Genomic DNA, 12,973 nt, shown 5'->3' with positions numbered 1-12,973 from the left:
ACTCATGACAGGGTTTTATTCAGACTCATAAATTTTGCATCGCATTCAGTGAGAGCTTGGGCGACAAGATTTTATCATTAATTCCATAAAATTGAACAAGAAAGGGGCATAAAAGGGTACCAAAGATCTGAAAAACGCGTATGGTTGTAGAACCGATAAGCAGATGCAAAATTGTCTGTGATAATTAAGTGCAATAATTATGCGAATGTTTTGCAACATCTGTGAAAAAAAATAGAGCGTACATCATCCGACCGTCAGCTCCACAAGAAAGACAGGACTGGTTTCCGGGTAACAGAGAGATGGCCATAACAGCGACGGATGGTCTGTGAACCTGGAACAGCAGTGAAGAGTGGTGTAAAGAATTTTGCTACTTAAATTATGGTAAGTAAAGAGCTTATCAACAGACTTGGTGGACGGCAACTTCGTAGCCAGAGGTGACGTCCAGGATGATAATTCGACCGTCAGAGGTGCCCAAGAAGCGTCGGTTGATGGACCGATCCCCACTCGGTTTTGCCCGGCGTCGCAAAGACGGTGGAAGTGAGGAGTAGTCGACTTCGTGGGCAATGGCAGTAATCCTGTCCTTTCCTGTGCGTGTAGCCCACACAAGTTCCGAATCCGCGCTGTTGCTGTTACTGTCAAAAAAAACGAGAATAAAATCATTTATGTCATTTTAAGATTTCATAAATTATGAAAATTAACAAAAAAGCACACTCGGAATGAATTTAAGAAAGTAATACACACTAGAAATACTTAATGATGGGGAGAGAGCTGTTTACATGCAATCGTTAGTATTATTTGCTTCCCAATAATGCAAGGTCTTTGCAAGAGTACCCAACATCCATTAATACATTGATCACTCATATTTACGGTCATTTTATCAGACCGCCAGATCTTTGACGAAAGCTTATCATGAATAAAAAGATTTCAAATATTACTAGAACCATCTATTTCAAAACCCAACTCCTCAGATATCAGTTAATAAAGATAGCAACATTTCAGTCATTCAAAGGAAATTTGACAATAATACATCTAAATGATTTAAGCGTTCCTGGTTTTTCGTAAAGGTGAGAAATTTCAGGTTTGCCAAATAAATTACATTTGATGATTGGGCCTATTTCCGAGGAAAATAGAGGCCCATTATTTGGATGAGTGCTGAATATAAAGCATGTATTCTACCCATATACGAAAATGTCTGAAAATGCATTGACGGGGTGCCATATTATGTTAATAAGCATTTTAAAAGACTAGAAAAGTCTCACTTTCAGATCATTAGATCCTCGACAAAAATGGAAATTGGAGGTTATTACAAACATAAGTTACATTACGCAAACCATGTTTCAGACAGAAAAAATGTGAATTAAAAACCAACAGGAGGTAATTTGTGGTCCTGTTTTTACAGTAATCTAAAAGATATTTCAGCAGTGGTATCTAAAACAGTTCAATTGTCTGTGATTAGTGTGAGCACAAAGTTTCACAGGTTCATTCAATAGGTTATCCAAAAACGACTTTGTAAAACAGCTTTGGGGTTCTAAACGTTTTATACAAGTAAGCCAAATTCCAAAAAGTCACTTTCAGATAGGTTACAATCGAATTAATCGTAAGGACGAAAAGGAAGGAGAGATGAGTGATGCAGAGGCGTACCTCCAATACCAGTAGTACTTCGGAGGCGGGGGGACACTAGCTTTGCAAGCAGCGGCGTCAACGGCCTTAAGAATGTTGAGGGATTGTTGGAAGACAGCGTTGTCACGAGGGAACATGAGACCGAGTTGGAGGAGGTCGAGGCCCTTCACCATGAGGTCCTTGTGCGGAAGGCGGGCGATGCAGCGTTGGCGTTCTCCAGTGTCATTGCGACGAAACGTGGGGGGCGAGGGCGAGCTGTGGTGGCAGAAGTGATAGTGACTACCACAGCTGCCTCCACATCCACCGCCCGCACCTCCACTCCCCATCCCCAACGCGTCTGGAGTCATGCTCTGCATTGCGCTATGCCGTCCTTCACCACCATTACTACCGCCACCACCGCCGCCACCCACGTCGCACAGAGAGCCCGGACGCGTCGGCGAGCGCGCACGTCGATGTAACTCGCGCACCAGTCTGTCCGGGTTTATTAACTGGTAGGCCGTAGTTTGAAGGAAGTGAAGGTACATGTGCCTACAAAGCCATTAGCCACCGGACTCTTTCTATACTCAAGATGTAACGGTATTGGTAGAACGAAACAGCGCTGGTAGATGAGCTTGCAACAAAAATTATTTCTACTACTCTTGTGTCCACTTACTACTTCGGATACTACGACGCACCTTTGCAGAAAGAGAAATTAAACACGGTTAGCAAACCATAACACTGATTGTTAAATGTTTAGGAATTAGAGTTTGCTATTGTTAGAAGGTAGCAAGTGATAAATGGCCAATCAATGGAACCTTCACTTACCCGTGTCCCTTCGTCAATCATTCCTATAACATCAAAAGGCACCAATCGAAATCGCTTGAACCATTTGGCTTTCATATGTTCTTCTTACCAGGTTAAAACTGACAATTCGGTTTGTCCTTTTAAGTACTAGCACTAATATATCCACAGGATGCCAGAGGAAGCAGTCACTAGGGGTCAACATTCTGCCCTTTTAACGTTGGAGAGCTTAAATTTAGAATCCAATGTGGAATGCGGTATAACTGGACGTCTTAGCAAAAAGTGTTCACGAGGTCATTAAAAATAATTTTAACGAAACTTACGTTTCATGACACTTCTATTTAGCTCTCTTTAATTTTACTGCCATCTTTGGCCTTCTAGTGCAAAATGCAATCTTGAACAGAACCATATTTTATTTGAAACATGATGCTACGGAGTTCTGAAGACGTAGTTTTATCCCACGAACTCTCAATTGCTTAAATGGAGGGCATTCCTTATACCAAGTAAAGGCCGTCTGAATTTGTTATTCGGTTCAGGTAGCAGGTAAGTTTGTTGTACGCACAGAGTGTAATTTATGACACACGAGTGTTTTAATCATTGTTAAAACAAACCACACGTTTAACTGCCGTAAGATTTTCTGATCTAAAATTATCCATATAAATACCCAGTTTTTGAAGTACCGCTGCTGCAAACGTGAAATTAAAAGTACAACTACACTGTCATTCTAGAGGAGCAAAAACTAAGGTCACTGAAATAGCAACTGATATCGTAGTGGTGAATGTTAATTGACTGGCAAATTTTGACGGTGGTAGTCAAGGTTTGGAATCCAAATAAATAGTCCACGGACGGATAAATTTGCTGACTTCTGTGCCGATACTGATAAGAATTTTGCCGGAGAAATATGGCGGGAAGTTGACGCAACAAACGAAGAGACGGGTTTTAAAAGTTTTGTGGTAAATCAATCATCAAGCAAAAGAGGGTGAAGACCTACGGAAAACAGCCTTATTTGAAAAGTTAGTAAGGTATTCAGAAACAATTTACAATAAATGAAATGCGCTTTACAGTCTACTTAGATGAAACTTAAACAGGATAAGATAGTGCTGTACAACCGCACAGCGAAATTGGCCAATTGGACGGCGAATGCCTATGAAATACGAGGAGAGAGGCTCACCAATCAGTGATGCGGCCAACCCTCTGAAAGACTGGCCGATATCGTCGGAAGTCAGCGAGGACAGCGGAGGAGCCGAGAACGAGTAGACGAGCACAAATGAACTGGAGGTCGGTCAAGAGATCAATAAGACCGTTCAACCGTCCCGCCTTGAGCATGTGCTCCCCTACCGAGCGACAAAAGTAGGTGTGAATCAATTTGAAGTCAGCCAGTTGGTTCCACTGACCTCCAAAACGAGCTTTGTAATTGTCCACAAATTGGCAGTGGCAGATCTTAGTGGGAAAAAGGGGAAAAATCGCACGTTCAAGGCGCCACAAAAGCTACTTGTACCTGTGATGCATTAAATGATTACCTTAAAGATTGGTTTTTATGAATGTAAGGATCATATTACACACATCTATTGTATTCAAAGACGTTGGTCGAATCAATGATTTAAGAAACAAAATGTATCCATGAAAACGCCTTTCGCTGGTATCAGGAAGGTAATCTGAGCCATTCCGTCTTTCCAAGGCCCTTGAACAAAGCCTAAGTCGTATGGGTTACTGACCTGTTGCCGCCTAGTGGGTACGGTGGTTCGAAGGAGGTCCAATTGCAGGTTTGGAACGGAGAAGAAATTTCGCCCACTTCCGTCATCTCGTCTGCATTGAACCAAAGAAAAGCGGTGCAGCCTCTGAAGTGTATCCACCGCCTCCTCTTTTGTGCATGACCAGTAGATCTCATACACCTAAGACGAGAAAAAAACAACCTATTTAGGCCCAATTTAATGAAGCGTTCATAAAGTACATAGCTTTGGAAAAACGGAAAACATGACCGCATATGTATAAGGAGATGAGAAAAACTGGCTCCTTACATAAATTTGGTTTAAAATCATTTTAGATCAAACGTCTCGGCGTATGTACGACCTAACAGCTACCAAACTACATTTGTCAAATATCGTCCTTCTTTTAATGGACCATTATACACATGCGTTTATTAGGCAGAGGAATAGACAGCTGAACGAAATTAAAGCTACTTTGCTGAAAATACAAGTCACGAACCCGCGGGCTATATGGGAATAGAATGGCGAAAGATACCATCATCTCGAATGAACAACTGCTGCTGCAGTTTGCACTGAAAGCCAAACAACCCCTAGCATATAGGGTCTCTGACTGGTGTCGTAATGTGCGTGAACCGTACATTACAGATGTGTGTTCGGAAACCAGAACGCCACGCACTTCTAGATTCGACTTCATCGTAAATACGCCTTAATAGCAAACTGAAATGCCGAATAACTAGAGTACGAGACAAACACGACGAACGAACTGGGGGCAACAAGCGGCGCAGTACATAATAAACAAGAGGATCAATAAGAAGACGAGAAATTGGGGGTGTCGATTTCTAATAAACTCCTATTTTCTTATCCGGGCCAGACATCACAAATATGTGACGTATTTTCTTTACCAATTTAATGAATGGCTTCACCAAATCATACTGCAAACAGACTAGTTGCACGTAAGCAATATTGAATGTGGATAGTCTGAGAAGGACAAATTTTTCGATACCTAAGCGGCAGTTGATTTGGTCAAATCGGTGGCACAAGTGTTGGCCTATTATATTTTGTTGAGATCCGGTGGCGAATAAGTTGGTTTAATTCAATGCTTTCATTGACCCGTAAAAGTGCAAGCGATCACAGGTAGAAAACGAAGTTGACGGAAGGAAGATCGAGTGAAAGGTGATTAGTAAAAGTGTGGGCATGCGCAGCACACGCCAATGGAGGCGAGCGAGTGGACGGCCGAGATGCAATGCGCGTGCAAGGGAGATGAGTCAGTGCATGGGGGCAAGGTCCCTGACCGTTCATGTGTATGCTTGCATATTTGCTCCTGCAAACGCAAACGTAACTATTTTTAGCCGATGATGAAGGCACATGAGTCACATGCACACACCAGCGAAAAAAAACAATATCCTATGACAGCTTTGGATAATCTAGGTTAGGGCTTTTTCTCTCGAGTTCCAGAGATAGCCGATGTCAGGAAATGGAGACTTGACGTGCTCCCCAGTAAAAAATCCCTATAGGAGGAACCACCGGACATGAAGCACATAGTGGTAATAAATGAGGCAATGATACCAATGAAAGGGCCAGGTTAAATGCATTGAAAGTAGATGTGGGACAATAGCCCCTCGTGTCTTTTGTTGAATAGTGCCCTCGTTTAAAGAATCAAACACCTAGTTCATATTATGAATATGCTTGGGTCGCTAGGATCAAAAAAAGTCGAGCGGCCGTGCGATGATGAGATGGAGTACGTAAAGGTCTGGACAATACCATCCAAGGTGATGTGATTAGAATATTCGTAACTTTGCTCTCTGAAGACGATAGGCAGTAAAACGTTCTTGTTAGTATTTTTTAGTGATCGCAGCAAAAGGTACCAACTGCAAACACCGGTTAAGCTCTCTTGAAGTGGTGGAAATTGTCATTTACAGATCAAGATTTGGTCCATGATAATAACAATGAATACCACTTAACAAGTAAAAATGAGGCACACAATGCGGGGAGAGCCTAGACAAATGCATTTACCTAAGCCAAGTAGTAAGGTGCAGGGCCCATCCTACAGCAAATACTGTCCGTCTTGACAGGCAGCATCGATCATGCTCAGTTCAAAACATCACCCCTTCCTGTCTCTGGTCAGAGAGAAGCGCGGTGAAGTTGAAGGTTCAAACCCCCAATAATATATAAAGAATAAGAAAGATTTACCAAATCAAGTGCCTAAATTGAACACTCCAACTAAAAAAGAGCAATTTAGGAAGTGGCCAATGCAATTTCTCATTGCAGTTAATTTTCAAGGACCCTCCCAGTATTAACTGCTTCAATAGGTACAGTTTGGACGAATATAAAAAAGTAGGTAGAAGAAAAATACCAGCCACCTTGGCGTTATTAATCGTAGATGAAATGTAGAAATCACAAATAAATCTCAGATTAGCGCATCAACTTACATTTACAAAGGTATTAATGCCTCAAAAGATCATATATCGTTTATACTTATTGGAAATATCATAGCGAAATGTTGGACTATTTTGCATGAACTTTTTCATACTTATACTCCAAAGCTAAACCCTCAAGATGCAAAAAAATACTATTCATGTTAAAAGAATTGTAAAATTTTATTTAGTTTGTGAGTACTCTGAGGTATTTATGAGTACTCGTGGCTGCACTGTGGGAGCGACGCAACAGCATTGCAAAGAGCAGTTTGGTTTAATGCCCCTCCAAAAGGGTCAATCCTACGCGTCACATTCGCCCATAACCTGTTCGTCTTACAACTCTACTATCGTCCTTTGTAAACAAATTTTCGTAAAATACACCTCTTAAATCGTCTCATTCTACGCTAAGTAACTCCATATGTGCTCACAAATTAGCAATGGATAGAGTGAACAGGTAACCGAGTCAAATGTTAACGATAAACAGCGATGGAGATGAATATCGACTCTGTATAGAAGGATGATTCTGCCATAGAAAAGAGTAAGCTGTTTTCTAACCTACTGAAAACCTGAATCTCATGGATCCCTTCTGCTGTAAATGTGAATTAGCCAGAAAAAATTTGGGGACATTGAAAAAATGATTGTGTAGGTATGCATGCATAGGGGACCGAAGGATAATTTATTTGAGGAAAACTCCATTTAACTAAGGAAGGGAAGTACAAGGCATAGTTCTACCATCCCGACACGAGACAACACTTGTGTCAATAAAACCAGTGTCAACGTTGTAAGGGTGTACACTGCAAATGCCAATCCTGATTAGACAGATATTATACACAACCACCCTTTCCTATTACTAAACATTTAAATGCCTTGCCACTTCTACAGCACGCGGTTAATGCACCGCATTCCTAGAAGTGCCTAGACTTATTTCCAAAAATGGGTGATTTTATGAAAATGTCCCAAGCAGGGCATGAAAACACAATTGCTATTAACAAAATTCAAAGGTTTGGAAAGCTAATAGTTACAACTGGCGACGTTGGCAATATTAATATCGAGGACAATTGTTAGCGATGTAATGAATCGACATTCCTTGGGAGAGGGGGACAATAGGATTGTAAAATCGGTCTATTCCCCCGAACTTCACAAACGCAGGCTGTTCTTTTGTCTCTCACATCGGTACATACAAGTACTGCGAGGATCCAACGCACGAAAAAGTTGCCTATTTGAACTAAAAAAATTGCCCGAACAACGCCCAGACAATCAACAAAGGGTTCCATAAGTGACGCGTGTAGCTCTTAGCTTGGCTACTACCGAGCCTGCGAACTGCTGCAAAAGTACAAGATGGACTTTTATTTTAAACTAACAATACAGACTTGTCGCATGTCATATCATACCATTACGTATCGTATCGTATTTCTGCAATCCACTTTATTACTGCATTGATAAATCTAGTAGATGCAGAGACTTACGTCCTCTGTAAGGGAGCAGTTATCTTCAAATATCACAAATTGGCGATATCGCTCCAATTCAACTTTTGGAAGACGGTTAAGGCTGGCGGAGACAGCCTAAAATGAGTAAATGGCAGTCACAAGCCAAATGGATTCAAAACTAGAAAGTTTTAGGTCATACGTGCATTTAAGTTGGCTAGTAAAAATATCCCAGATTACCAATTCCAGTGAAAATAAATTAACGTTAGTTGATGGAGTGAATTGCATCTATTTCTTCTAGAAAACTAATTAGTATTGAGTCAAAATGGAATGATAAGTTGCAAAGGTTAAGCATTCAACCCAATACTTTAAGTTGAGTACACATTTTGATGGAATAAGCTATTCCTTTCGACAATTAGACCACACAGTTTAAAGTAATTTCTTCCAAAAAGAATGAGATAAAACGCTTAGATTATCTACCTAATGGCATTGGAATCAATGTGAAGCACTCAGCTTCAAATTAAGCAAAAACACAAAACGGGGATAACGATAAAATGAAATTGAACAGTAAGTACAAATAACATTTGCGTTCTGAATTAAAGGTGGAAAATTAAAATCAAATCTAGGCATAACATCAAATCACTTCAAATTAAGAAACACCATATAAATGAAAACAAAATCTAGAGACAATATTTATGTTAATCGTGGCTCCCAATCATGTGCGAAAGAAAGGCTTCCCGATAGTTTTTTAATAGTATCAAAGGCTCAACATTAATACCAAATAACACCCCTCGTTATTACCTTTATAGTCTAATTTATAAGATTTCCCTTTAGTTTTCTTATGTGTAGCCGGTGAGTGCAGCATCACTAACTCACACCTTCCACCTGCGCAGGGGATATGCGCTGTAGGTTTAAACCACACAAACGATTAGTAAAAGTGCTTTTGATTTTGCTGTAATTCAGTTGAAGCGCCAGAAACAGTGTGTGCTTTTGGGGGCAATGGGCACGGAGTGCGAAGGAGAGTGGGCGTTGACTAGGGGAGCTATAAAAGTATCAACATCCAGCGCAAGTGCGTGAAAAAAGGCAGCAGTAACAGCCACTACTGCTCTCCTGACTGGCTGGCCTGTCTAGACATTAGTGCCCATGCTTGCGTGCCAGTGAGCGTTACGTTAAACGGCTCAGTTATTGCAAGCAAGCGTACGGTAACCAACCAGATCGATGCGGATGGGGGTGCAACGAATGATAGAGGAGGGGAAAGAGAGACTCACCTCATCGAGGGACTCGTATGTGTACCAGGAGGGGAAGTTAACCTTTGACCAGTCAATGATGACGTCGTTAGTGGCACTACGGAAGCCGCGGGGGCCAAGGTAGCGAGCCAACTCGAAGGTAGGCGAGGCAAGGAGGCCGCCCAGCAACGAGGCGGCGAGGGGCGAGCCGCGACACAAAGCCGGCAACTCTGCGTACACACCTCCTGCGTTTGCAAGGCAATCACGAGAAATGGACGCACGCGTAGCTATCAGGCTTGCCACCTCTCCATCGTCCATGTCCGCTTCTACGCTCTCCTACAATTCGTACGCACTTCAGCCTTACACACTAATCACTCCCTCATTTTGCAGTAAATAGTAGTGCACTGCCAAACCATTGCCCGAGATGACAGGCTGTAGCGAGGAGTTTTAGGGGAAGTTACTCATGACTATCGTTACTAGGAATTGCAATTAATCCCAAATCTGAATAAACATAGTTGAGCGGCGTCGAATGCTAGCTGACGAGTAAAAGCAGTCACTAACACTCCAGTCTATTTTCATCGTACACTTTTCTTGAAGATAGGATGAACCATTTAAACTTCCTAAATTCCACAGCCAATGTTATTTGAGTGATCTAATAGCAAACCCCGCCTTAAAAATCCGTTCACAATATATGCAGGCGGCCAAGTTGATCTGGAACCAAGTGACCCACAAATAAACCTATTGTAAAAAATGACGTAGGAAGTAGCATTGTTTAGTAGGCTGAGAAGAGAGAAAAGGCAACTTATTTGCACCACTGGCGCATAAAATGACCATAATCAAGATAACGCATAAAGCTAGGTAACAGCTAGAAGCGGTCCCTGATGCTCTGGCCCAATTTCAGCGTATTCAGAATTCATTATTCTTGAAACTGAGGAGTACCAGCTGTACTTAATGGTCACCATAGTTATTATTATCCTAGTGATAAATTTACAGCCTCTTCCCACTATTATTTAACCCTGAGTATCCTATGGAACACAAAGGTCAATCAGGAGCCAGCCTTCCTATGAGGAGATAGAATCGCACAGAAATTGCCATGGAGCCTATTACTTATTCTTATTGCTGTACTCGAGTAACCTCGGCTACAAAGCTGAGACGCAAGATTCCGACCTTTGAGGAGCACAGAATTAACTACATTGCGGGTGATACCTTTTAAAACGGAATTTATAATATGATAGACCAAATTGGCATGGATATGGAGTTTGTGGTAAAGTTGACATTAATATAATCAAAACTTAAGGATGGGTGAGAAACCATATTCAGTACCTTTTCATAGGTGTCAAATATGCCTACCATTTTGACAGGGGTGAGGACACGCTGAAGTATGTTCATGTCTCGCGAGGTGACAACAAAGGCGGCGGGGAGAGTGCCAAGGGCACTGACAACACAGTCGTCCCAGACATCGTCGAGCACAATGAGTAGGAGGGAGGCAGGAGAAACGGAGTGCGTGTCGAGCACCTCAGAGCGTCGATACTGGCGCGCGATCAACAATTTGTGCAGTAGTGAGGTCATTTTGCTTACATCACCTTCACAGCCTCGGTAAGGCTCCTCCCGCTTGTCCTCGCTACCCTGTCTTATGCACCGACCTTGAGAAGGCAGAGAGGCCACGTGCTCGATTAAGGCGGAGAGCACATCAATCACCTGCTGAGTCTGTTCCACTCCCCTCTTCTCCCCGACTCGCAACCACACGACACCTAGAATGAGTCTTGGTCATTGTTGGTAAGTACCCACCTCCCGAAAAGGTGTCAGTTAATAGTTGACGATTTTGACGCAGGACAGCGGCTGTCATTACAGACTTGCCCTGTCCAGGTGGACCGTAGACGAGAAACCAGGCATTTGTGGGAATATCAGAATGAGAGGCTGCATCGTTGTCCAGTGAACCATCCTGACGTACGAGCAAGGAGATAGGTCGAAATTTGCCGCCCAACCACCGGAACCCATCCGTAAGTTTAGCGATCGTCTGCGGTCGATTGATGTAAGCCGTTGGCCTGTCAGGGACAGCACCACGCAACAGAGTTTGGTGGATATCCGTTAAACTTAACTGACGATTCCTAAAAGTAAAGGGCATTAGAGAAGAATGCAAACGCGGTCCCACTCACTTTGAAAAGGAAACCTTTTCAAGTTGTTCTTCCAAGGTTTTGGCTAAAAATGGCTGCTCTTGTAAAAGAGCATCTTGAAAACACTTAAAGGCCTCGTTGGACTTCCCAAATAGGAATTCCAGGAAAGTCCGCGCCTTGTCCATGGTGGTGATCTTCGCTGATATCCTTTCATACTCATCCCGGGAAATGTGCTCACCACCAATAAGGTGGTCAATAATTTCGGCGGTGTTTAGACTTTGAACAAATGTCGGATAGCACCTCTTTAAAGCCGACAATTTGTTTTCGTCCATACTGCCAAGGCATTTAAGGTTAACTTAAGTCTAAAGGCATCATAAGAAATAAGAAATTTAACAGTTAATAAGAAGACACGAACTTCTTATAAAGGAAGTAGAACGAATAGCCCTTGGTAAATCACTTTTATTATCAATTAGCATTGGCGTTTCATAAAGTGCAGCTACAGCACAAAATAAGGTGCTGAAGGGTGGGTTGAGAACGAACAAGATTTGAGTCAAGTCTGGCAATGAGGTAGAACAAATTAACTCAGGCAATTAGAAAAAAGGAGGTTTGGAAATTGGGAAAAAGGTAGACAGTAAATTTGTTAGAGAGCACTAGATTTTCTGCCTTTAACTTCAGGTTGAAGTGATCAATACAAAGTTGATGTTTCTTTACATGCAAAGATAGATCTGAAAACCATACAAGCATTGATTTCAATGTATGCAAGTAAATCACAGCAAAGTAACTAAATAATAGCATATGCCCCAAATTTAACAATACACGGGGAGGGATTGGCAAATTAACTTCAGTGTAAAGAGCAAATTCATGTATCACACACAAGGTAAGCCTATTAACACCTCTAACAAAACCGAAAGCACACCTGAGAGAGAAACCCAGTATTACAACGCCATACCATCCAAATGAGTCCTAGAACCACTCGACGGGGGCAACCCACTTAATCGTGGAAGTTTGAAAGAAATTAGGACATTGATCGAAAAGAGTTATGCAATGAGGTATAGCTTTCTCAGTTCCTTTTGTCCTTTTTAGACATACAGTCTCGGAACAGCTTTACTTTATCCTGACACTTGCGCCAATCCTTGTGTTCAAACATACACTCCATAATAGCATTGTGTTCATCCAAGCAGCCTGTATGTTTAATCATTTTAATAACTGGATCTTCGTCTTCATCCTCATCCGTGGGTACAACAGGCTTATAAACATGACCACTCATTTCAAACCACAGCAAGTCACTATTGGGCAAGTTCTAACCAATCAGAAGGTGGGCGAGGCATTCAATTGCTTGCTAACCAAAGTTACTTATATAAACAACGATGTTGACCTAACATACACAACCAAAGTGCCAGTTTGAAACGAATAGCAGTAAAAAAATTTAAAATTTCTTTAGTTCTCTTAGAACGTGAATATGACACATTAAAGTCTTGACGTCCTAACAGTTTGAAAATTTTTTGAGGCAATTTTAGGGAATTACTTTGGTCATTAAGTTACTGACGTTAAAATTACCCAGAAATTCGAAAAAATCAAACCTTGAATTCTTTTAAACTGATCTTTGATTGAATGTTCATTAATAACGTGGTTTCAATGCTAGGCTTTTTTCTAAATAAACTCTGATTACCAATATGTTTGCTTTATGTC

General features: G+C 41.6%; 2 protein-coding genes across 2 annotated transcripts in view; both read right to left on the bottom strand. All coding sequences in view use genetic code 11, as the record gives it.

Moving 5' to 3' along the window:
* Positions 1–11,616, bottom strand: part of EGR_01840 (Apoptotic protease-activating factor) — a gene marked incomplete at both ends in the record, with an annotated part of 40,784 nt that extends 29,168 nt beyond the window's left edge. Inside the window, 10 exons of the mRNA XM_024491089.1 lie at positions 243–331; positions 407–632; positions 1,642–2,148; positions 3,572–3,840; positions 4,116–4,292; positions 7,987–8,082; positions 9,156–9,506; positions 10,494–10,921; positions 10,959–11,215; positions 11,327–11,616. Of these exons, the coding sequence (XP_024354545.1) occupies positions 243–331; positions 407–632; positions 1,642–2,148; positions 3,572–3,840; positions 4,116–4,292; positions 7,987–8,082; positions 9,156–9,506; positions 10,494–10,921; positions 10,959–11,215; positions 11,327–11,616 (2,690 nt within the window). The remainder of the gene's footprint in view (positions 1–242; positions 332–406; positions 633–1,641; positions 2,149–3,571; positions 3,841–4,115; positions 4,293–7,986; positions 8,083–9,155; positions 9,507–10,493; positions 10,922–10,958; positions 11,216–11,326) is intronic.
* A 250-nt stretch (positions 11,617–11,866) lies between these two features.
* On the bottom strand, positions 11,867–12,551 carry EGR_01839 (Coiled-coil-helix-coiled-coil-helix domain-containing protein 8; the record flags this gene model as incomplete). Its single annotated transcript, XM_024491088.1, has 2 exons — positions 11,867–12,009; positions 12,374–12,551. 2 exons carry the CDS (start codon positions 12,549–12,551, stop codon positions 11,867–11,869), a joined length of 321 nt encoding a protein of 106 aa, XP_024354544.1.
* Between the last annotated feature and the right edge of the window lie 422 nt (positions 12,552–12,973).

This window comes from Echinococcus granulosus (genome assembly GCF_000524195.1).
Source record: "Echinococcus granulosus chromosome Unknown EG_S00007, whole genome shotgun sequence".
NCBI classification, from domain to species: domain Eukaryota; kingdom Metazoa; phylum Platyhelminthes; class Cestoda; order Cyclophyllidea; family Taeniidae; genus Echinococcus; species Echinococcus granulosus.
The sequence above is the reverse complement of the archived record's forward strand: the minus strand, read 5'-3'. Positions and strand labels throughout refer to the sequence as shown.